The 21666-nt window shown below is 48.4% G+C and overlaps 1 protein-coding gene and 1 non-coding gene across 6 annotated transcripts in view; both read right to left on the bottom strand.

Moving 5' to 3' along the window:
• The window catches only part of DOCK11 (dedicator of cytokinesis 11), a 195112-nt gene extending 183039 nt beyond the window's left edge, over positions 1-12073 (bottom strand). For 2 of the 5 annotated variants that reach the window (XM_027054306.2, XM_027054307.2), the window contains exon 1: positions 11744-12073. In XM_027054306.2, the coding sequence (XP_026910107.1) occupies positions 11744-11845 (102 nt within the window). In that variant the 5' untranslated portion in view covers positions 11846-12073. Of the gene's footprint in view, positions 1-1632; positions 3487-11743 lie in introns of those variants that run through there. The other 3 variants (XM_027054304.2, XM_027054305.2, XM_053201592.1) reach the window with 2 other exon arrangements.
• Positions 12074-20784: 8711 nt separating this feature from the next.
• On the bottom strand, positions 20785-20858 carry TRNAR-CCU (transfer RNA arginine (anticodon CCU)). Its single transcript has one exon. It is a non-coding gene; the product is annotated as a tRNA-Arg (tRNA).
• Between the last annotated feature and the right edge of the window lie 808 nt (positions 20859-21666).

Here is a 21666-nt window from a genome sequence, read left to right as displayed (position 1 = left end):
TCTCTCTGGCCCCTCCCTTTCTGCCCCTCCCCCGCTGTCCCCCCTCTCTCTCCAAAATAAATAAAACGTCAAAAAATACATATTTAAATACGGACGGCCTACAGCCTGTCTCCCTTTCCCCCACTTACACAACAGGGGTGGCCAAACTGTGGTGTATGTTTAATAGTGACCTGTAAGAACATGCGAAGTCATGGGCATGAGAACATTTTGAACTCTTGGTAAGCCTGGGGCTGTTAAAATACGAGGTCTCCCCATCGGTCTCCCCATCGGCTAGAAAGCATTATCATACAAATGCATTTTCCCCTGGCCTCCCGACACACTTCACTGAAAGACTTCAAATAAAGATGTTCTGTCTCAGAGGCACTTCTTAGAATATTCCAACATTTCTCAGCAGCTTGAATCATATACGATCCGACAGAAGCTGTCAAGAAACGCAAAAATACAACTTCCCGCGAACGGGCAATGAAAAAAAAGGTGAAGCACAATTGCAGGAAATCATTAAGAGCAAATTTAGGCCTGATTGTTCGAGGTCGTGCACAGACAATAGATAAACCACATGTCACTGGAACAGCTGCCGTCTTTTCCATCCCATCGACTGTGCTGGAACCTGCGCGCGCCATTCCTAATAGAACTTACCCTGCTACCACGAAACCAAAGTAGCTGAATACAAAGTACATTCATTTCTTTTCAAGTTTTTATTTATTCAAGGAATCTCGACACCCAACACGGGGCTTGAACTCATGACCCCGAGACTGGGAGTTGCATGCTCTTCCGACTGAGTCAGCCAGGCGCCCCTGAAGTACATTAATTTCTTAGGAGACATTGAGGCTTCAACATGTTTCCACTAAAATACACGTATCCAAAATAGATCTTTAAAAAGGCTCTTAAATTCGAATTTCGGGGCACCCGGTGGCTCAGTCGGTTGAGCATCCAACTTCAGCTCAGGTCATGATCTCGCGGTTTGCGGGTTCAAGCCCCACATCGGGCTTTGCTGACAGCTCAGAGCCTGGAGCCTGCTTCAGACTCTGTGTCTCCCTCTCTCTCTGTCCCTTCGCTGCTCACGCTGTCTCTACCTCTCAGAATAGATACATATTTTTAAAAAATCAAATTTCAATATTCACTTATGTTTTTAAAAAACGGACATTAAAAACTAAATTAATTAAAAATTAACAAATTTAAAAAGTGAAGATTAATGAGTGAAAGGGGTGTCAATAAAGTATTGAGAGGGAAAGGAAAGAGCACTGAAATTCTCTTTTTCCATACAGAGCTCAACTCTCCTCTCCCGATCCGTCTGCGTAAACCACTCTGAACGCACTGTCATAAAGGTCTGTGCTTCTCCCAAAGCCCTCGCACACAAGTTCCAGAGTTCCCCAGAGGGGAGCACCATCTCCCCAGGCACAGGCCGGGGTGCTCCTCCCTACTAGACGACTAGCCCTCCTACTCACTCATCAGACTAGTCTAGTCTGAAGGCAAGAATTGCCAAACACCCAGAGCCCCCGCTCACATCCACTGGGCTCTTCAATACGACCAAATCCAACTGGGAACAGATATTGCCAAGAATCTAATGGAGAGAGGTCTACCAGTTTACCGTTCCAGGAGGGGGAGGAGTCTCGGCTGAGCCATGCAGCTTACCTTTGGGGGCATCATTTGGAGCAAGGAAGTTAAAAAAAACAAAAGCCAGGGTCCACGCTTCCCATCTGCCAGTTTACTTTTGTCCGGTGACCTGTGATACACAAAAGCCTTGTTGCCCGCCGTAAAGCCTGGGAATATTAATGAGAGCCAAAAGCACTGGGCAGAGCCACGGGCCAAGCCCTGCTCTAAACGCTTCGTAAGTGCCGACTCCTTTAAGCCTTTCAACAAGCCCACCAGAGGGGTCATCAAGCGGCGAGAAAGCTAAGTAACTGACCCAAGATCACCCAGCTGGTAAGCAGCTGAGCTGAACTCTGAACCTGGGCAGTGTCCTCCCAGATCCCACTCGTAATCATTGTGCTCTGACAAGCCCTAGGTTCCAGGCAATGGAGCTCAGTGAGACTGGCCCCTTGCCCCAGCGACTGCTCTCAGAGCTTCCAGGGTGGAGCCTTGCACGAATCAAAAAGGCTGATAAAAGCAGCAGGCCGATGTCCCCCACGAACCCCTCTGCCCTCCCGGCAAAGGCTGAAGGAAACCAAGAGATCTACATCCCAAAGAGATGTGCATCATAAAATTACCGTTGGATTTACAGAAAAGGGGAAACCGCTCTAGCTCCTTCTCCCTCCCGTGGTTTCTGGCCTTCCTTTCTGTGTTAAAAAAACAAACAAAAAAAACTAACAACTTTTCAACATGCCCTGCTAATAATGATTCTGTATCTCGGAAGAAAGTAACACCCACGTAGGTAAATGACTCCTTTGAACTGAATTCCCACAAACAAGCAAGGGGGTTTCCTGACGTGGAGTACTAAGGGTCTGGGAAGGTAGCAAGCATTCCTTCCAGCCCTTGGAGGTCAAGTAAAGGAGTGCCAAGGTGAGTTATTACACTTGTGCGCTACACAGGAATTTCTGAAAGTTAAACGTTACCATTGACTTTCCCCGATCCCCTAAGAAAATAAAAGGCTTCTGTAGTCAAATCAACGTGGCAAGGGCCACAGAGATGAACGGTGTTCATTAGCAAAGGCCTATTTAACATTGTTGAACCCGGAAAGGGCCAAACTCTTGAAAAACATTAAGGATCACAAAAAAAGGACGTGGGGCGGGGAAGGCAGCGAAGTCACTAGAACTGAACACCAAAGGCAGAATCTCTAGCCTGCTGCCAACTTCTGCCTTCTCAATTTAGGTTATTTGCATACATCTAATCTCCCTTCCGGGTCTGTGAGTCCCTTTAAGGCAGGAAACATCCCAGGCAGCCCCTCATCCCCCCGACTCAAACCCCCCTCCCCCCAAGAGGGGGAGCCGCCCAGGGGGTGACCTAATTTCCCATCTCCGTTCTAACTGGAAGTCTGGGGCTGGCCTCCAGACCATTCCTCCACGCCCTGCCCCCCCACTTCCCTAATCACCCCCAAAGGTGCAAACCTCTTTAATCAGCTAATCTTGCCTACAATCTCATCTCAACCCTGGCTCTTCCTCCCCTTCCTGATCCCATTTGGAACACTTCCCTGCCCTCAAGAACCCTAGTCTTCGGGCACCCGGCTGGCTCGGTCGGAGAGCATGCAACTCTTGATCTCGGGGTTGTAAGTTCGAGCCCCATGTTGGGCATAGAGCTTAAACATTAAAAAAAAAAAAAAAAAAGGCCTAGCCTTTTGCCAAAACACAACGCTACATGCTCAGCCATTCCCTAGAATGTTCTCTCCACGTTAAACCTGACTCAACTGAAATCTGGTTTTGTCCTGACAGCCCTCTCAGGACGACGTTGCTCATTTTCTTTGCCCTTGCCCTACCACCAAACACGCTTTTTCCCCACTTCGGCCAGGCTGAACAACCTCAGCACCATCTGGACTCCACCTCCTCTCCTCTTATCCTCCCCCTTCAAGAAAAATCCCCAAATCCTGTTGATTCTATCACTGAAACATTTCTTACATCCTCTCCCTTATCTCCATTCTCACTGCCTCAGGTAAGCCTTTCTTATCTCTCTCCGGAACTATGTAACTATATTTTAACTAGTTACCTGGCCTCCAGTCACCTAACACCTTGTCCATCCCACATACCGCTGCCAATATATTTCCCACATCCCAGGCAACATGTGAGGCGCTGGGAACAGAGATGAATACACAGCCCCTGACTTCCTGGCTAGGATCCAGAAAGGGTAAGAAACACTTCCCCCTCCCCCATCTGTGACAGACTCTTCTAGAATACCTTTGTTTCCACCAGATCTTTTTAATTTGCTTTTTTTTTTAATTTTTGAGAAGACAGAGGATGGGGGGGGAGGGGCAGAGAGAGAGGGAGACAGAGAATCCGATGCAGGCTCCATCCAGGCTCCAGGCTCCGAGCTGTCAGCACAGAGCCCCACGCGGGGCTGAAACCCACGAACCGGGGGGGATCATGACCTGAGCCGAAGTCGGATGCTTAACCGACTGAGCCACGCAGGTGCCCCCACCAGATCTTTTTTTTAAACCTTATTTTTTCATTTAAGAGAGAGAGAGAGAGCACATGTGCACGTGAGGAGCAGAGAGACAACCTTAAGCAGGCTTCATGCTCAGCTCCAGCAGGGAGCAGGTGTGGGCGGGGGGGAGGGGGGGCACGCAGGGCTAGAGCCCAGGACGCTGGGATCATGACCTGAGCCAAAATCAAGAGTCAGATCTCCACTGGCGCCCCCTTTTCTAAACCTTTACGAACCACTTAGACGTGAGACGCTTTCCACATGCTACCTTCTTTAATGTTCATGAGAACGACACAAGGTGGGTACAACCATCTATCCCCATTTCACAGATAAGGAAAACAAGATCTGTTCACTTGCCTCTGATCTTGATCTGGTCACAAGCAGGTGACAGAAGCCAGATTCAAGCCCAGGTCTGACTCTTGAGACTGGGCTCTTGCCTCCCACATTTTAAGGAGGACAATGACATGTTGGACAAGAGCCCACAGGATGACCAGGCCGGCGAAGAATCTCGAGACCAAGTCACGTGAGCAACAGAGGAAAAGAAATGAAGTCTCTTTGGCTTTGGTGAAGAGTGAGTTTAAAAATGACATGGTGGATGTCCCCAAATATTTGAAGGGTTGTCATGTGAAAGAGGAAGCAAACATAGCCTGTACGGCTCCAAACAGCAGGGGAAGGCCTGGCCGCGGTGGAACTTAGAGTAAATTTCAGCTCAAGAGCGTTTTCTAATGTACCCCTCTCTAACAGGGAGCGAGTGTTTAAGGAGTAGCTAAGTCCTCATTTGTCAGGGGTACTCGCAGGGGCCAGGAGTCTAGAGCAGCGTTTCTGTGCACATCAGAATCACCTTGGGTAGTTGGTAAAAGTACAGATGCCTGGCCCCACCCCAGACTTATCGAAACAGAATCTTGAGGTTGAGACCGTTATTGCAAGACTTACAAACAAGGAAATAAGTCTGTAAGAAGGTTCGCTCAAATCCTCAAAAGAAGAAATACGAATGGCTAATCAACGTTTGAAAAGCTGTTCAAGAGTAACTAAAGAAATACAAATTAGGACAGTGATGTACCATTTACCTCCTATCGGACTGCAAAGATTAAAAAATATTAATAACCAGTGTTGGCACGGGGGAGAGGGGAAATGAACACCGGCATTTTCTGACATAAGAGTAAATGGCGACAACGTTCTGCAGAGCAATTTAACAGCACGGTCCAGGGGCAGCTGGGTGGCTCAGTCGGTTGAGCGTCCGACTTCATCTCAGGCCATGATCTCACGATTCGTGAGTCGGAGCCCTGCATCGGGTTCTGTGCTGCCAGCTCAGAGCCTGGAGCCTGCTTCAGAGTCTGTGTCTCCCTCTCTCTCTAACCCTCCCCCCTCCTCGCTCTCCAACATAGATAATAAACATTTTATTTTATTTTATTTTTAATCTTTATTTATTGTTGAGAGAGAGACAGAGTGTGAGCAGGGGAGGAGCAGAGAGAGAGGGAGACACAGACTCTCTGAAGCGGGCTCCAGGCCCCAAGCTGTCAGCATAGAGCTGTCAGCACAGAGCCCCACGCGGGGCTCGAACCCACGAACCGTGAGATCATGACCTGAGCCGAAGTCGGATGCTCAACCGACTGAGCCACCCAGAAGCCTCAATAAACATTTTAAAAATTAAAAAAAAAGTATGTTCCAGAGGACTTTCCTTTTTCTTTTAATTAATTTTTACCTTCCAGTATAATTAACATAGTGTAATTTCGTTTCATACGTACAATATAGTGACTTAACAATTCTATACATTACTCAGTGCCCTTCACAATACATGTACTCTTGACCCCTTTCACCTGTTTCATCCTTCCCCCCTACTCACCTTCCCTCTGGCAACCACCAGTTTGTTTTCAGAGGGCTTTCTATTTACTATTTTTAAGAAACTTATTTCTTTTGAGTGACAGAGAGAAAGTGCGCGGGGGTTGGGTGGGGGTTCGGGGAGAGGGAGAATCTTAAGCAGGTGCCATACCCAGCACGGAGCCCGAAGCGGGGCTCGATCCCACATCTGTGAGATCATGACCTGAGCTGAAATCAAGAGTCCGTCGCTTAACCGACTGAGCCACTCGGGCACCCCTCCCAGAGGGTTTTTTAATACTAAAAATGTGTCTAATGTTTGAGCAAGCAATTCCAACTCTGGAAATTTCTCCTAAAGCACAATCTAGCAAGTTTGAAAATGCCTGCCCAAAGATGTTCCCCAGTGAATGTTTACACCAATGCTGTCCAAAAGAACTTTCTGCAGTGATGGAAGGGTTCCACGTCTGAGCAGTCTTATGTGGTGGCCACCAGCCACATGTGACTACTATGCATTTGAACTGTGGCAAGTGCAATTTAAGAGCTAATTTTGGAAGTTAATTTATTTTTCTTTAATTTTTTTTAACATTTATTTATTTTTGAGACAGAGAGAGACAGAGCATGAATGGGGGAGGGTCAGAGAGAGAGAGGGAGACACAGAATCCGAAACAGGCTCCAGGCTCTGAGCTGTCAGCACAGAGCCCGACGCGGGGCTTGAACTCACGAACCGCGAGATCATGACCTGAACCAAAGTCGGATGCCCAACCAACTGAGCCACCCAGGCGCCCCTAAATGTAAATGTAAATAGTCACAGGTGGCCAGTAGCCAATGTAGGGTACAACTCCCGTTTGTAACACCACAAAATGAGAAATGATCAAAACATAACACAATAACGGATGATTACCTACGATACACTCATAGGGGAATTTTTGGCAATCTTTAAACATGACTATGTAGATTTATATCGACTGAAGTGAAGAAATAAATGTTCACAAATAGTAATAAGCAAAAAAAATTATTTTAAAGTTTGTATGATATTTTTTCATGTTTTCGTATATACATGCTTTCGTATATACGGAAGACTTTTGACATGCATATGCTAGAATTTTAACAGTTCCTCTGAGTAATGAGAGGATTATTCTCGTCTGCTTTTCTAACTTTTCTACAACAAATATGAATTTACTGTGTCACAAAGCAATAAACAGTTTTTAAAAAAGAAGGCTTAACAATGATTAGAATAGGAAAGGAATCAATCCAGGGATCTGTTTCACATGTTTGTCTCAGCCCAGCACTGACAGTAAGGAGCCTACTTGGGAATCTATCTCTCCCTCCCTCCCTCTCTCTCTCTCTCTCTCTCCCCAACCACCCCCCTCCCGCTTGCACTCTTGGTCTCAAAATAAATAAAACTTAAAAAACAAACAAAAACAAAAACTAATGCAACCGGCTTTATTCCACTGTGTCAAGTTGTTTGGTCCTATATTAAGTACGTTCCACAGATTCCCCTGGGAAGAGAGAGCAGGAAGGCCGATTCGTTTCCAGGCCTTCCCTAAATGCGAACCTAACACACATTCCAAGCCAAGGTGGCTGCGTGCGATGGGTAGGGGGAGTCAACAGCTGCGGACGCTCTTCAGTAATTCTCAGCTTTTGGAGAGTTTTCCTCTACTAGAGTTACTATATATGAAATCTAGCTGGTGCCGGCCAGGGAAATATCCTGCCTCAAGCGGCTACACCCCGTAATATCTAGCAACTCTTTCCAGATCCTTCTCCGCACAAGGAATTGAGGGTCAGTTCCCCAGCAGTAGGCCAACAGTATTTAAACACCTACCAGGTGCCTTTCCCAGGCTGACACAGGGACTCCTCTTAAGGGCAGCCAGAATACAACAGGTTTAACAAATGCCTGTTTCCACCACCACCACCCCCCCCCCCGCCCCCACTCCCGCTAGCACAAATAGCTATAGCCCCAAATGTAACAGAAACAGCGCTAAAACTCTGCATTTTAAGCGTGTATGTAAATACTTCTCCCTTAATCACAGACACTCTCAGGCTATAATACTCCTCCCCAAGTCCCTCCTGGGAAATCTCTGCCAGTGGTTAATTCTGTTATTATCCCTTTCCCCAGGTTAAAACGGACCTTCATATAAACGTCAAACTTACAGGAAAATGCAGCAACTAACACAGTCTCTTTCTCTGTCTGCTTCACCGTTAATAGAGTCACGGAAGCACTAATAACTGAATGAAAGTTTGAATCCACGACTACACGCTCTGTACAGCCCAGGCCTTCCGAATTTTTCAAACAGTGAGCAAAAACTGAATGACGTTAGCACAAGCCAACAAGGGCGAAACTGTGTCAAAAAAAAAAAAAAAAAAAAAGCAAAAAACACCTGAACAGGAAATACTGTATGTATGCTGTATATGCTGTGTATTTGTTCGGTTTGGAGGGTTTTCCAAGTTCTGGAGAGAGATCGCCAGAGGAAAGCGCGATGTGCTATGGGAATGGCTCCGTAGTGAAATCCTAGGAGCAGAGACGTGGTTCCTTTCCTTGCACTTCGCTTTATCGTGCTTCGCTGATGCTGCATTTTTGACACATGGAAGATCTATTGCAAACCTGCATCAAGCAAGTCTACGGGCACCATTTTTCCAAAAGCACGTGCTCACTTCTTATCCGTGTCGCCTTTCGGTCACTTCCTGCAATATTTCAAGCGTCTCCATTATCGTCGATTTGCTACGGTGATCTGTGATCGGGGATTACAACTCCCTGTAAGCTCAGATGATGGCCAGCAATTTTTTTTTTTACCACGGAAGTATTTTTTTAATTAAGGTACGTACATTGTTTTTTAGACACAGTGCTATTGCGCACTTAACAGACTACAGTATGGTGTCGACATAACCTTCATACGCACTGGGAAACCAACAATTTCACTCACCTCGCTTTATTGCGATAGTCCCTCTCCCGCAATGATCTAGAACAGAACCGGCACTACCCGTGAGGGATTCCTGTGTGTGACGCCACACTGAAGCCCTAACGCGCGTGTCGGGGGTTTATAGCAGCAAGTGTAAATCCTACTTCAGCTGTCCCTAATAAACACGTTGGGGCTTAAAGCGGAAAAGAATCAGAAGTTATGGCAGCAGCTGCAACGTGGTCCACTTGTGCTCCAGCCACCCGTGGCCTTACTAACATTGGTCAATGGCTCTTTGTGTCAGAAAAGCAGGGGCCAGGAAAGAGCCGGTTAGGAAAGTCCACTCCCTTTAAGGCTGTTTCCTTAGGCCCTCATTGACTGGACTGCTTAGAAACAGCATTCACCAAGGTGCTATGGATAATCCAAAACTGATCCGTGTACATACTCTGGGCGACAGACGCATACGAGGACCCAACCCCGGGCTGGAACTGATAAAAAAAAAAACAAATGAAGAAACTGGCAGTGACATTCACTTATAATTATGGGGGCACCTCACACTATGGCTTGAACGTAGAAGCTCAAAAGATAGTCACTGATTTAGATTCCTAGAATCTGTCCCCCCACCCCCGCCTCCTGACTCCCCAAATCTCAGCGTGGATCACAAACCAGAGTAGGAAATAAATATCGTTCCTGTGCCTTGCCTGGTAAACATCTGTGGACTCAGTCCCAAGTAAACCAGGCTGGCAGCAGCTCCCAGAAGAATCTGCTCCCGCTAACAGTCTTTCCAGCTTTGTCACAGAGCCAATGGTTAGGAAGGGACAGCTGCACCTGTGCCACACAAAATTCTTTTTTTTTTTTTTTAAGGCTTATTTATTTTTTGAGAGAGAAAGAGTGCATGCGAGCTGGGGAGGGGCAGAGAGAGAGAAAGAGAGGGAGACAGGATCCGAAGCTGGCTCTGGGCTGACAGCAGAGAGCCTGATGCGGGGCTCGAACTCACGAACCGCGAGATCATGCCCTGAGCCCCACAAAATTCTTTTTAAAACCTAAAAGCCGGGGCAAGAATGCTAACTTTAACGTTTTGCTGCTGAAGGTGGCAGGTCAAATGCTGGTCAAATCCTAGTAGAGGTGTGCGGAGACCCATTTACTCTCTTGAGACCATCTGTCCACATCACAGGATCCCTTCACACCCTGCAGCAGGGGGCCAGCTACCTTGCTCAAGCATGGCTTTCTTTCTTCCCCATTTTAGGAAAGCGTTTCCTGTGCTAGGCAGATTGAATCACTTGTTTAACAATCACCCAAGATGAGAGCCCTGGTATAAATGCCCTGCACACAGCTTGCCTTCCTCTCTAAACTGGCTGTGATGACAATCGAGGTTCCAATGTGACCCCAACGGGACCTCATTCTAAAACCAGTGAGACACACAACAAGCCAAGTCCATTAAAACAACATTAAAGGTCTGGTTTTAGATCTGCTAAACAGCAGGATTAAACTTTCAAGGGTCCAGCCACCATAGAGAGATTTCTTTAAAGTCACTTGGCTTTGCACAGTTGTAGCTATTAGGGATCAGATCTTTATCTCAAAGGTACATATTTTACCTTTGATCCTCCTCCAGAACTCCCACTAATGTCAACTTTCTCCACTGTCGGGATCAAGCCCCTGGCCTCCCTTTAATGTTGGCTTTATCGCAGATTCTACAAGATCAACAGAAAAACTACAAGGAAAAGCTGTGAAGTTCCCTTCCAATGGTAAGTTGTCTTAACAAAAAGAGCCCACACTGAAATGCTGAAATTTAAACACAGCAGATGAGACGCTTAAGGTAGAGGGAAAGGAGACCAAAAAAAAAAAAAAAAAAAAAAAAAAAATTTACAACAAAAACCCGAAGTAACAAAACAAACACTAATTAACCGGTATGATGGCTTATTTAAGGGTTTGCTCTCTAGCCCAGGAAATTGGCAACGAGTGTCTTCAAAACAGAAGGGACAAGTGCCCGTTAGCACCCGTCCGCTTTCCTCCGGAGCCAGACAATCCGAGCTAGGCAATCCAGATGAGGCTGAGGGTGCAAGGGAGGGCTCCCAAAGGGGTCGACACGCTTTCAAATCCCCATCCCCCAGCCCTGCCGGCTCAGAGGCACCCCCAGCCGTGAGCGGTGGGGCTCTGACCCCCAAGTCCGCCATCCCTGGACCGGCACACACCATCTTCCCTCAAACCCACGGCCCATCCATCTCCTTGCCTCCGGAGCGCTCCTGGGTCCCAGGGGACACCCTCGCCCAGTGGCGACCGACCCCGCGCGCACTCGCCCCGGAACCCCGTTGTTTGCAATTCTCCCCCTCCGCGGCAGCAGCAGCACCCCTTCGACACCCATCACCACCCTCTCCCCCGTGGCGGGAGGAAGTCGCTCTGCTTCCTCTGTTCTCACCGCCCGCCCGAGCTTGGGAGCCCGGGGCTTTTTGGGTGGGGTTCTTTTTTGTGTACACGATGTGTGCGTGTGTGTGCGCGCGTGTGTGTGTGCAAAACGCTCATCGCATCCTTCCGCCGCGGCTGCCTCAGGTGCCCGCAGGAGGGAATCGGGATCCCGTCTCCCCCCGGTCCCCGGCTCTTTGTGCCGGCTGCAGGGCGGCGCGAGGTCCGCACCCTAGCTCACACCCCCTCCCCCGCTCGGGCCCCGGTTCCGAGCGCGCCCGCCTGCCGCGCAGCCGTCCGAGCCCCGGATCGCCCGTCGGCGCCCGGCCGGGCGCACGCCTCCGGGGCGCCGGGCGGCCGCCGCGCTGTCAGCGGGCGCCGGGGACTCAGACCCCGGCCGGCGGCGGCTGGTGCGCAAACTTACTGAAGCGGAGCCGGAGAGCGCGGAGCGCCGGGCGCAGCGGGCAGCCGCCGCGAGCGCCGCTGCAGTCCCCGCGCGCGGAAAGCCACCCCGTCTCTCGCCCCGGAGCGCGTCCCCCGGGGCGCCCGATGCCCCGGCCACTCACCAGCACTACGGAGCCCCGCACGGCCTCCGACACGCTCTGCCGGAGCTCAGCCGCCGTGCCGGGCTTGCTGAGCCGCTTGGTGAATTTGCGCACTTCGGCCATGGCAGCGGCGGGCAGGTCGCGGCGGGCGCACTCACTGCCCCGGGCCGGGGCGGCCGCGGCCGCTGCTGCTTCTTCTGTTTACCCGCCGGCCGACGGGCCACATCGCAGCTCGGCGGCGGCGCGGCTCCCGCGGCTCCTCCCTCCCGGCCGCGACTCCTCCCTCGTTCCCTCCTTCCCTCCCCGGCTCGCCCGCGCGCTCCGCGTCCTGCCCCACGGCGGGGCCGCTCCCTCCCCTGGAGAGCCCGAGCTCGCTCGCGACCGGCCCCAGGAGGAGGGTGTGTCCGGCGAGGAAGGGTGTGTGCCGGGGGAGGGAGAGCTGGAGGGGGGGGGGGCGAGGGTCACGAGGGAAGGGGGGGAAGTGGCAGCCGCTCGGGCTCCGCCCGCAGCTGAGGTTGCTGGTGCAGCCGCATCCGGGAGGGGAGATCTGGCTGCTTCATGTTCCGTGTGTGTGTGTGTGTGTGTGTGTGTGTGTGTGTGTGTGTGTGCGCGCGCGCGCGCGCACGCGCGCGGGGGGGGGGGGGTGTAACGAAATATCTCCAAGTGTGGGATGTGTGCTACCCCACTGCTCCTTTCCCGCCCCAGAGGTTGCAGTGCCTGCAGGAGAGCGGGGGAGACTCTGGCGTCCCCCCACCCCGCAAGCCCCCAGGGCCGAGGCGGCGCGGGGCTGGGAAACAACGTGGAGCGGACGCCTATTGTGTGCCGCGCCGGGGAGGGGTCGCGCCCGAGGCGGAGGAGGGAGAGCGGTTTTCTGGCCGGAGCTGCTCGCCTGGGTTACCCCCCCCCCCCCACACCGTTTTCTTACCCGGGCAGTCCCGCCCGTAGGGCCGACCCGGGGAGGGAGCAGGCTTCGGAGAGTGGAAATTCGCAGTGGCTGAACCCACTCCCCCACCCCACCCCCACCGGGGCGGGCGGGACCCGAGTGGCGGGGCCTGAGCCTGTGGCAGGTTGTCTGGTTCGGCAGTGACTGTGTGCTGGCGGTGGGGTGGGGTTGGTATTGGGAAGGCCATTGCCCGGAGTCTGGGGGACCTACCGGTCTTCTAGAAGCGTTCACACGTGCGTGCGTGCGCAGCTATCCCCTCTGCATTGCCCACTCCTTTCCTTATCCTATTCACCTTCCAAGAAATTATTTTCCGAGAATCAAAGAATGTCTTGTAACTAGATGCAAACGAACATGCTTAAGACAGAAATAAGGATGGGAATCTTGAAGTACTGAGGACCCTGTAAAAGCTTCCGCAAGTGAAAATTGAGAGCCCCTGCTGATCGTGGCAATTTTCCGTCTGGTTACTTCATTTGTCCAGAGTTTGAAACCGACCAACGCTTGCTGAAGACCCTTGCAGCCTTTCTGAGAAGGTTCCTATCGCTGCCATGGGGCATTTTCTGCCCTTCGGAGATCACAGTGACCCCTACGTAAAGGACTTTGTTACGAAAACAAGGACACGGATGGTGGTTTCTGTGAACCCAGAAAAGGCCAAGTCTCTTCGCAGCGCATCTATTTTAACAGCCATCACGTTCGCCCCAATAAAGCACACAGGGAGAGTGGGAGAGGGCCTGATATCTGCAAGTCCTGTAAAGGTGACTGTATCACCAGTCTGGGCTTTGCACAGTGTGTATATAAAATTTGTTCACTGTCGGGGCGCCTGGGTGGCTCAGTCAGTTAAGCCTCTGACTCTTGGTTTCAGCTCAGGTCACGATCTCCCGGTGTCATGAGTTCGAGCCCCTCCCCCGTTGACACTGTCTCTCAAAATAAATAAACAAATGTTAAAAAAAATGTTTAAAAAATAAAATAACATTTGTTCACTGTTGAGTGTAGGTAGATCAATCACGGATTCATGCCCTACATTCCATGAATGCCTGCGTGGCCCACACGGTTGATTACCTGCACAACAGCCATAGCGCTTTTTCTTTGCTAAGGGAGGCTGGATTTGCTTTCCCTATAGGGCAGAGCCACAGGGCTTGGAGAAGGTGGCCCAGCGCCCAGTGAATTGTGACTGCTTTAAAAAAATTGTAATAATCTTACTTTCATTTACTAGAAGAATGGTCTTGACTCCCATTCAGTTTCGGCCAATGGCATATAAAAGAGAAGTGTGGGAAGAAAGCTCCTGAGAAAGTTTCTCCCCCTTGATAAGAAGAGATGGGCAGGGAGACCTCTGTCTCCTTTTCTTTCTGAGAGGGGTGTTTTCTCATGATGCGTCTGCTCTTGGCAGCCATTTTATAACCATGAGGAAAGATTTTTACGGAGAAGCCGATCCAGAATCCGAATAGCATGCACCTGCTGAACCAACCCTAGTACTGCCCATCTCTGATTTCCTTTTTACATGATAAAAGTAAGCCGTTTGGGTTTATGCAACTATTAGTTGCATATTCTGTTCCTTCCAGCCAAAAAGCATCCTTCCGACTACAGACTCCACTGTAGCCATTGGAAGCACACAGGGTTGGGGGTGCCTGGATGGCTCAGTCAGTTAAGCGTCTGACTTCATCTCAGGTCATGGTCTCACGGTTTGTAGGTTCAAGCCCTGCATCGGGCTCTGTGCTGATGGCTCAGAACGTGGAACCTGCTTTGGGTCCTGTGTCTCCCTCTCGCTGTCCCTCCCCTGCTTATTCTCTCTCTCTCTCAAGAACAAATAAGCATTTTTTTTAAATTTAGAAAAAAGAAAAGAAAAGAAAGCACACAGGGTTGATGTGGCGCCTGGGTGGCTCAGTCGGTTGAATGTCGGACTCTTGATTTCGGCTCGGGTCATGATCTCACAGTTTGTGAGTTCGAGCCCCGCGTCGGGCTCTGTGCTGACAGCTCGGAGCCTGGAGCCTGCTTCCGATTCTGTGTCTCCCTCTCTCTCTGCCCCTCCGCCGCTCACGCTGTCTCTCAAAAATAAATAAACATTAAAAAAAATTTTAGAATGGATGGTCAAGGAAGGCCTCTTTGAAGAAGTGAACATAGAGGTGAGTCTTGATGGAGAAGAAGCAGCCACCAGAGATCAAGAAGCAGAACCTTCCAGAGCTGGAGGAACAACAGGCTCGCGGCCTGGAGAAGGGAGCGGACTTGGTGCATTCGAAGGCGGGAGCAAAATAAAAAGGTCAGCGGGGCTGGAACACAGAGGAAGAAGAGTGGTATGAGATGCTGTCGGACAAGGAGGCAGTTTCTGCTGGACCGTGTGAGCCATCAGGAGCATTTGTCACACTGATCCTGCACAAACACCATCTGGTCATCTTTCAGGCTCCACGCTCATTCCTGAGGCTGTAGGTTTCACTTTTTCGCTTTCAGGCTTCTGTTTAGTTACATAAACATTGAGCGTTAATGCTAGGCACTGAGGGAGAAAGCGGGACGAATCAAAGACACTGTCCATCGCCTTCAGGAAAAAGATGAAAGTCTAGCAAAGAATGTATTTGTGAGGGGCGCCTGGGTGGCCCAGTCAGCTAAGCGTCCAACTGTGGCTCAGGTCATGATCTTGTGGTTGATGGGTTCGGGCCCCGCATCGGGCTCTGCCTGCTTGGGATTCTCTCTGTCTCCCTCTCTCTGCCCCTCCCCGACTCGCTTTCTCTCAAAAAATAAACAAACATTAAAAAAAAGTTTAGGAAAAAAAAACAATGTCTTTATGATACAAGGTAGTATGTAATAAAGACCATGCTTGAGGGAAAGAGGCTGGTGACATCGCATCCTGATTAGGGTCTCTGGATGGCTCCTTGAAGGAGGAAGTATTTAAGCTGGACCTTGAGGATGAGGAAGATTTGAACATGACTATACTCACATAGTAAAGGGAAAATGTAGAGGCAATCCTACAGCTTCCAGTAGGGCATTGTATCAGGTGATCTCTTTCCACACTTAGTAAATACGTTCAATTTCATCACACACGTATCTACCCTAATTGAACCTGAGATTCAAGTGCTTGAGATGCCTTTGAGCCCTTGACCTAGAAATTCCACTTCTATGAGTTATGAATTCATGCCACACAGAAACTCTCACAGGTGAACTGAGATGCCTGCCTACAGATGCTCATTGTACCAGTGTTTGTAATAGCCAAGTACTAGAAACAACCTAAATATCCGTTCATAAGGGACTGCTCTATCTTCCATCCCTAGACCAGTGCCTGGCGCACAGCACGTGCTCAAAAAATATTTGCTGAGTGAATGCGTGCGTCCATGCACGATTCATTCATACTAAGGAATTCTCTATAGTTATTTAAAAAAAATGAGGTATAGGGGCACCTGGATGGCTCAGCCAGTTAAACGTCCAATTTCGACTCAGGTCGTGATCTCATGGTTCGTGAGTTCGAGTCCTGCACATCCAGTTTGCCACCATCTGCGCAGAGCCTGCTTCGGATCTTCTGTCCGCCCCCCCCAAACCCCTCCTCGGCTTGTGCTCTCTCTATCTCAAAAATAAAATAAACATGAAAAAAAAAAAGAATGAGGTATATATGTATGCACTCATGTGGAAAAAGCTCCAAAAGATACTGATAGAACACGAGTTGCAAAGGGGGTGCCTGGCTGGCTCAGTTGGTAGAGCATGTGACTCTTGATCTCAGGATCTTGAGTTTGAGCCCCATGTTGGGCGTAGATTACTTTAAAAAAAGAAAGAAAGAAAGAAAGAAAAATTTAAGAAAGAAAAGAAAAGAAAACGCATGGCCCTTGGCTCAAAAGGTGTTTTGAATTTAAGACAACAGTAGAGGGGCACCTGAGTGGCTCAGTCGGTTGAGCAGACGACTTCGGCTCAGGTCATGAGCTCACAGTTCATGGGTTCGAGCCCTACGTCGGGCTCTGTGCTGACAGCTCAGAGTCTGGAGCCTGCTTCGGATTCTGTCTCCGTCTCTCTCTCTCTCTCTCTCTGCTGCTCCCCTGCTCATGCGCTCTCTCCCCCTACCCCTCACACCCAAACATAAATAAACATAAAAAATTGAAAAAAAAAAAAAAAGAAGAAGAAGACGATGACAGAAGAACATTAACCAAGCAAGGGCCCGATCTGAGTGTGGAGTCTCATGCCACTCCGCACAGGCTGCACACCCATGAGGCCAACGGTCTATGTTGCTTCTCCTGGAATCCTGGTGGGTTTTTGACTGACAGAGGGACATAACGCGACTTCTGAGGCTCCTCATAAAAAGTGATACATTGTCTATCTGGCTCTTTTGGACCCCTTTAGAGCCCTGGGCTGCCATTATAAGCAGTCTGTCAAGGGGCGTTTGGGTGGCTCAGTCGGTTAAGCGTCTGACTCTTGATTTCAGCTCAGGTCATGATCTCACGGTTCATGAGTTCAAGCCCCACGTCGGGCTCTGTGCTGACCGTGAGGAGCCCGCTTGGGATTTTCTCTCCCTCCCTCCTTCTCTCTCTTTGCCCCTCCCCTGCTTGCACACACTCTCTCTCTCTCAAAATAAATACATAAACATAAAAAAAAATAAGCAGTCTATCTTGAGGCCACCATGAGATGAGGAAGCCCGGACTAGCCCATGTGGAGAGGGCACTTGGAGAGGCCCTGAAACTATCTGAAGTGACGAGACCCCTGGCCTGCGCCCTGCTGCTTCGGTGCCCCTGCAATTTCAGCTACACTCACCACCCGACCACAGTCACATGTGAGCCTCTGAGCCTCACCCCTCTAGCCCAGCTCTTCCTGAAATTCCTGACCCACGGAAAACATGAAAGATCATACAATAAGTGCGGTTCTTTTAGGCCAGTAAGTTTTGAGGCGATCTGTTATGTGACAATTGATAACTGGAAGGGCGCCTGGGTGGCTCAGTCGGTTGAGGGTCCAACTTCGGCTCAGGTCATGATCTCACAGTCTGTGGGTTCAAGTCCCGTGTCGGGCTCTGTTTTTGCTGGCAGCTCGGAGCCTGGAGCCTGCTTCCGATTCTGTGTCTCCCCCTTTCTCTGCCCCTCCCGGGGGGCAGAGACCGGCTCGTGCTCGGTCTCTCTCTCAAAAATAAAAAAATAAAGATTAAAAAAATACAATTGATAACTGGGACAATATCATTAAAGCAAGGACAAGGTGACAGCCAGTGCCAGGAATGGAGTACTGTACTGTGTGTGCTTGCTTTCACTTGTTATCCTGTGGTGGCGCCAGTAGAATTCAGGGTCTAAGTGATATATCAGGTTTTTTTACTAGGCTCCACGCAGGACGTGAAGACCAGCGTGAGGCTTGAACTCACCACCTTGCGATCGAGAGTCAGATGCTTAACTGACCGAGCCACCCAGGTGCCCCACAGGCCCTAAATGATATATCAGAGCGAAAGGAACTGTGTCTGAATGTGTGAAACTTGTTTGGATCCTGTTTCTTTTTTCAACTAGTCTCTACACCCAACGTGGGGCTCAAACTCACGACCCTGAGATCAAGAGTCGCATACTCTATCATCTGAGCCAGCCAGGGGCCTCTGCTGGGTCCTGTTTCAATCAAACCAGCGTTAAGAGAATTTTGAGGCAATAGGAAATCTTTGAATAAGGACTGGATGTTAAATGATATTAAGGAATAATTGTTAATTTTATTACATATGACCATGGCATGACAGTTATGTTAAAAAGCAGTCTTCATAGATTCGAGATGCAAACTGAAGTGTTTACAAATGAAACAACATGATGCCTAGAATTTGCTTTAAAATACCACAGAAAGTGCCAAGACCATTCAATGGCGCCGGAGGGGGGGAGGTTTGCGGGGATGGTCTGTTCACCAAGTGGTCCTGAGACAACCAGATCTCCACATACAAAAGAATGAAATTGGTCCCCTACCTCACTCCATATATAAAAATTAACTCAAACCAATGATCTCACTAGAAGAGCTAAAACTGTAAGACTCTTAGAAGAAAACATAAGAATGTATCTTTATGACTTGGGATTTGGCAATGGATTCTTAGATTTGATACCAAAAGCATGAGTGCCAAAAGAAAAAATAGATAAATTAGACTTCATCAAAATTAAAAACTTTTGTGCATCCAAGTACATCATCAGGAAGGTAAAGAGAAAACCCATCGAATGGGAAAAATATTTGCAAAGTATGTATCCAATAAGATTTTAGTATCCAGAATGTACAAAGAATTATTTTTTAAATATTTTAATGTTCATTTATTTTTGAGAGAGAGAAAGAGGGAAAGGGAGAGAGAGAGAGAGAGAGAACACGAGTAGGGGAGGGGTAGAGACAGGGTAGGGCGGAAGATCCGAAGCCGGCTCTGAGCTGACAGCAGAGAGCCTGATGCGGGGCTCAAACTCATGAACCATGAGATCATGACCTGAGGCAAAGTTGGATGCTTAACTGCCTGACCCTCTCAGGCACCCTCAGAATGTACAAAGAACTCTTACAACTCAACCAGAAAAAGGCAAACAAGCAATTAAAAAATGGGCAAAGGACTTGAATAGACGTTTCTCCAAAGAAAGTAACAAGCGTTGGCCAGGATGTGCAGAAATTGAAATCCTCATACATTGCTAGTGGCAATATAAAATGGTGTTGCTGCTACGGAAAAAAACGTTTGGCAATTCCTAAAAAAAAATTCAACATACAGGGACACCTGACTGGCTCAATCAGTAGAGCATGTGACTCTTGATCTCGGGGTCATGAGTTTGAGCCCCACATTGGGTGTGGATGTTACTGAAAAAATATCTAGAATGGGGGCGCCTGGGTGGCTCAGTCGGTTAAGCATCCGACTTCGGCTGAGGTCATGATCTCACGGTTTGTGAGTTCGAGCCCCACGTCAGGCTCTGTGCTGACCGCTCGGAGCCTGGAGCCTGCTTCGGATTCAGTGTCTCCCTCTCTCTCTGCCCCTCCCCCACTCATGCTCTGTCTCTCTCTGTCTCAGAAATAAACATTAAAAAAAGTAAAACCAAAAAAACAAAAAAACCTAGAATTACCATATAATCAGCAGTTCCAATCCTAGGTATATATCCAAGAGAAATAAAAGCATATGTCCATAGAGATACCTGTATGTGAATATTTAGAGCAGCATTATTTGTAACAGTCAAAAGATGGAAACAACCCAAATGTCCATCAGTAGGTGAACAGATAAAAAAATTATGGTACAGCCACATAATGAAGTATTTTCAGCCATAAAAAGGAATGAATTACTGATACATGTTACAACTTGGATGGGCCTTGAAAACATTGTGCTAAATGGTAGAAACCAGACGCAAAAGATCAAATATTGCATGATTCTTTTTATATGAAATACCCAGAAAAGGCAAATCCATAGAGACAGGAAGCAGGTTAGTGGTTGCTAGAGAGTGGCAGAGGGGGAAATGGGGAGTAATTACTTAACAGGTATGAGGTGTTCTTCTGGGATGACAAAAAGATTTTGCAATTAGAGAGAGGGGGTGGAGAATGTACTGAATTTAACTGATTAACTGCAGAATATCATTCAACCTTAAAAAAAGAAGGAAATCCTGTCACATGGTATAATGTGGATGGACCTTGACACATTACATGGAGTGAAATAAGTCAGTCTCACACACACACACACACACACACACACACACACACACACACGTATGACTCCATTTATTTGAGACGTCTAGGTGGTCAAAATTATGGGACCAAAAAGTAGAATGGTGGTTGTCAGGGGCTGAGGGGGTGAAGGGAAAGGGATGGAGAGCTGTTCAATGGGCGTAGAGTTTCAGTTTTCCTAGATGAAAAAATTCTAGAAATCTGTTACACACACAACAATGAGAATATAGTTAACACTACTGAATGGCACACTTAAAAATGGTTACAGTTGGTGGGGGAGCCTGGTGGCTCAGTTGGTTGGGCATTGACTTCAGCTCAAGTCATGATCTCATGGTTCGTGAGTTCAAACCCCACACCAGGCTCTCTGCTGTCAGCACAGAGCCTGCTTCAAATCCCCTGTCCCCCCCCCTCTCGCCCTCCCCAGCTCACGTTCTCTCTCTCAAAAATAAATACACATTTTTAAAAAAATGGTTAAGAGGGTAAATTTTATAGTATGTGCTTTTTATCGCAATTAATTTTTCTAACGTCGACTCCGTGCCCAACGTGGGGCTTGAACTCAATGACCCTGAGATCAGGAGTCACATGCTCTACCGACTGAGCCAGCCAGGCGCCCCTCACAAGTTTTTAATTTAAAAAATGGTTAATTTTATGTTATATGGAATTCAGCTAAATTAAAAAAAAATAGCACAGCAAAAAAAGGGGGGGGGATGGTAGACGAAACAAGATTAGCAAAAAGCCAGTAACGGTCGAAGCTGGGTGATGGGTACATGAGGATTCTGTATACGTACTATTCTTTCTGCTTTTGTGTACGTTGTAGATAAAATTTTCCAGAATTGAACACAGAGAGGGGCGCCTGGGTGACTCAGTCAGCTGACCATCCGACTGGTGATTTCGGCTCAGGTCACCATCTCAGGGTTCGTGGGATCCAGACCCACATCGTGGGGCACCATGCAGACAGTATGGTGCCTGCTCTGGGTTCTCTCTCTCCCTCCCTCTCTTTCCCTCCCCTGCTCATGCTGTCTCTCTCTCTCAAAATAAATAAGCATTGTAAATAATGGTTCTTTAAAAATAAATAAATAGATAAACAAGTAAAATAGAGAAAGCATGTTGGTAAAATGGTAGCAATAAAATACATACTGTCTGTTTTCAGACATTTCCTTGGTCTAAAAGTTTAAAGTTAATTATACACTGGTAAATTGCTAGTATGTGCTAGTTTGGAGTGAACAATGGCATAAATAAGTAAGTAAGTAAGTAAGTAAGTAAATAAGTAACTGACAAGGAGGCCAGAGAGTGTTGGGAACAATGATGTCTAAGGGAACATATTCATATAGTTGTTCTTACGATGTGATAATCTGCCTTTTAAAATGGCGTGCTGTCGGGGCGCCTGGGTGGCTCAGTTGGTTAAGCCTCTGACTTC

This window comes from Acinonyx jubatus, chromosome X (genome assembly GCF_027475565.1).
Source record: "Acinonyx jubatus isolate Ajub_Pintada_27869175 chromosome X, VMU_Ajub_asm_v1.0, whole genome shotgun sequence".
Taxonomy (NCBI): domain Eukaryota; kingdom Metazoa; phylum Chordata; class Mammalia; order Carnivora; family Felidae; genus Acinonyx; species Acinonyx jubatus.
This window is presented reverse-complemented; position numbering and strand designations above follow the sequence as displayed.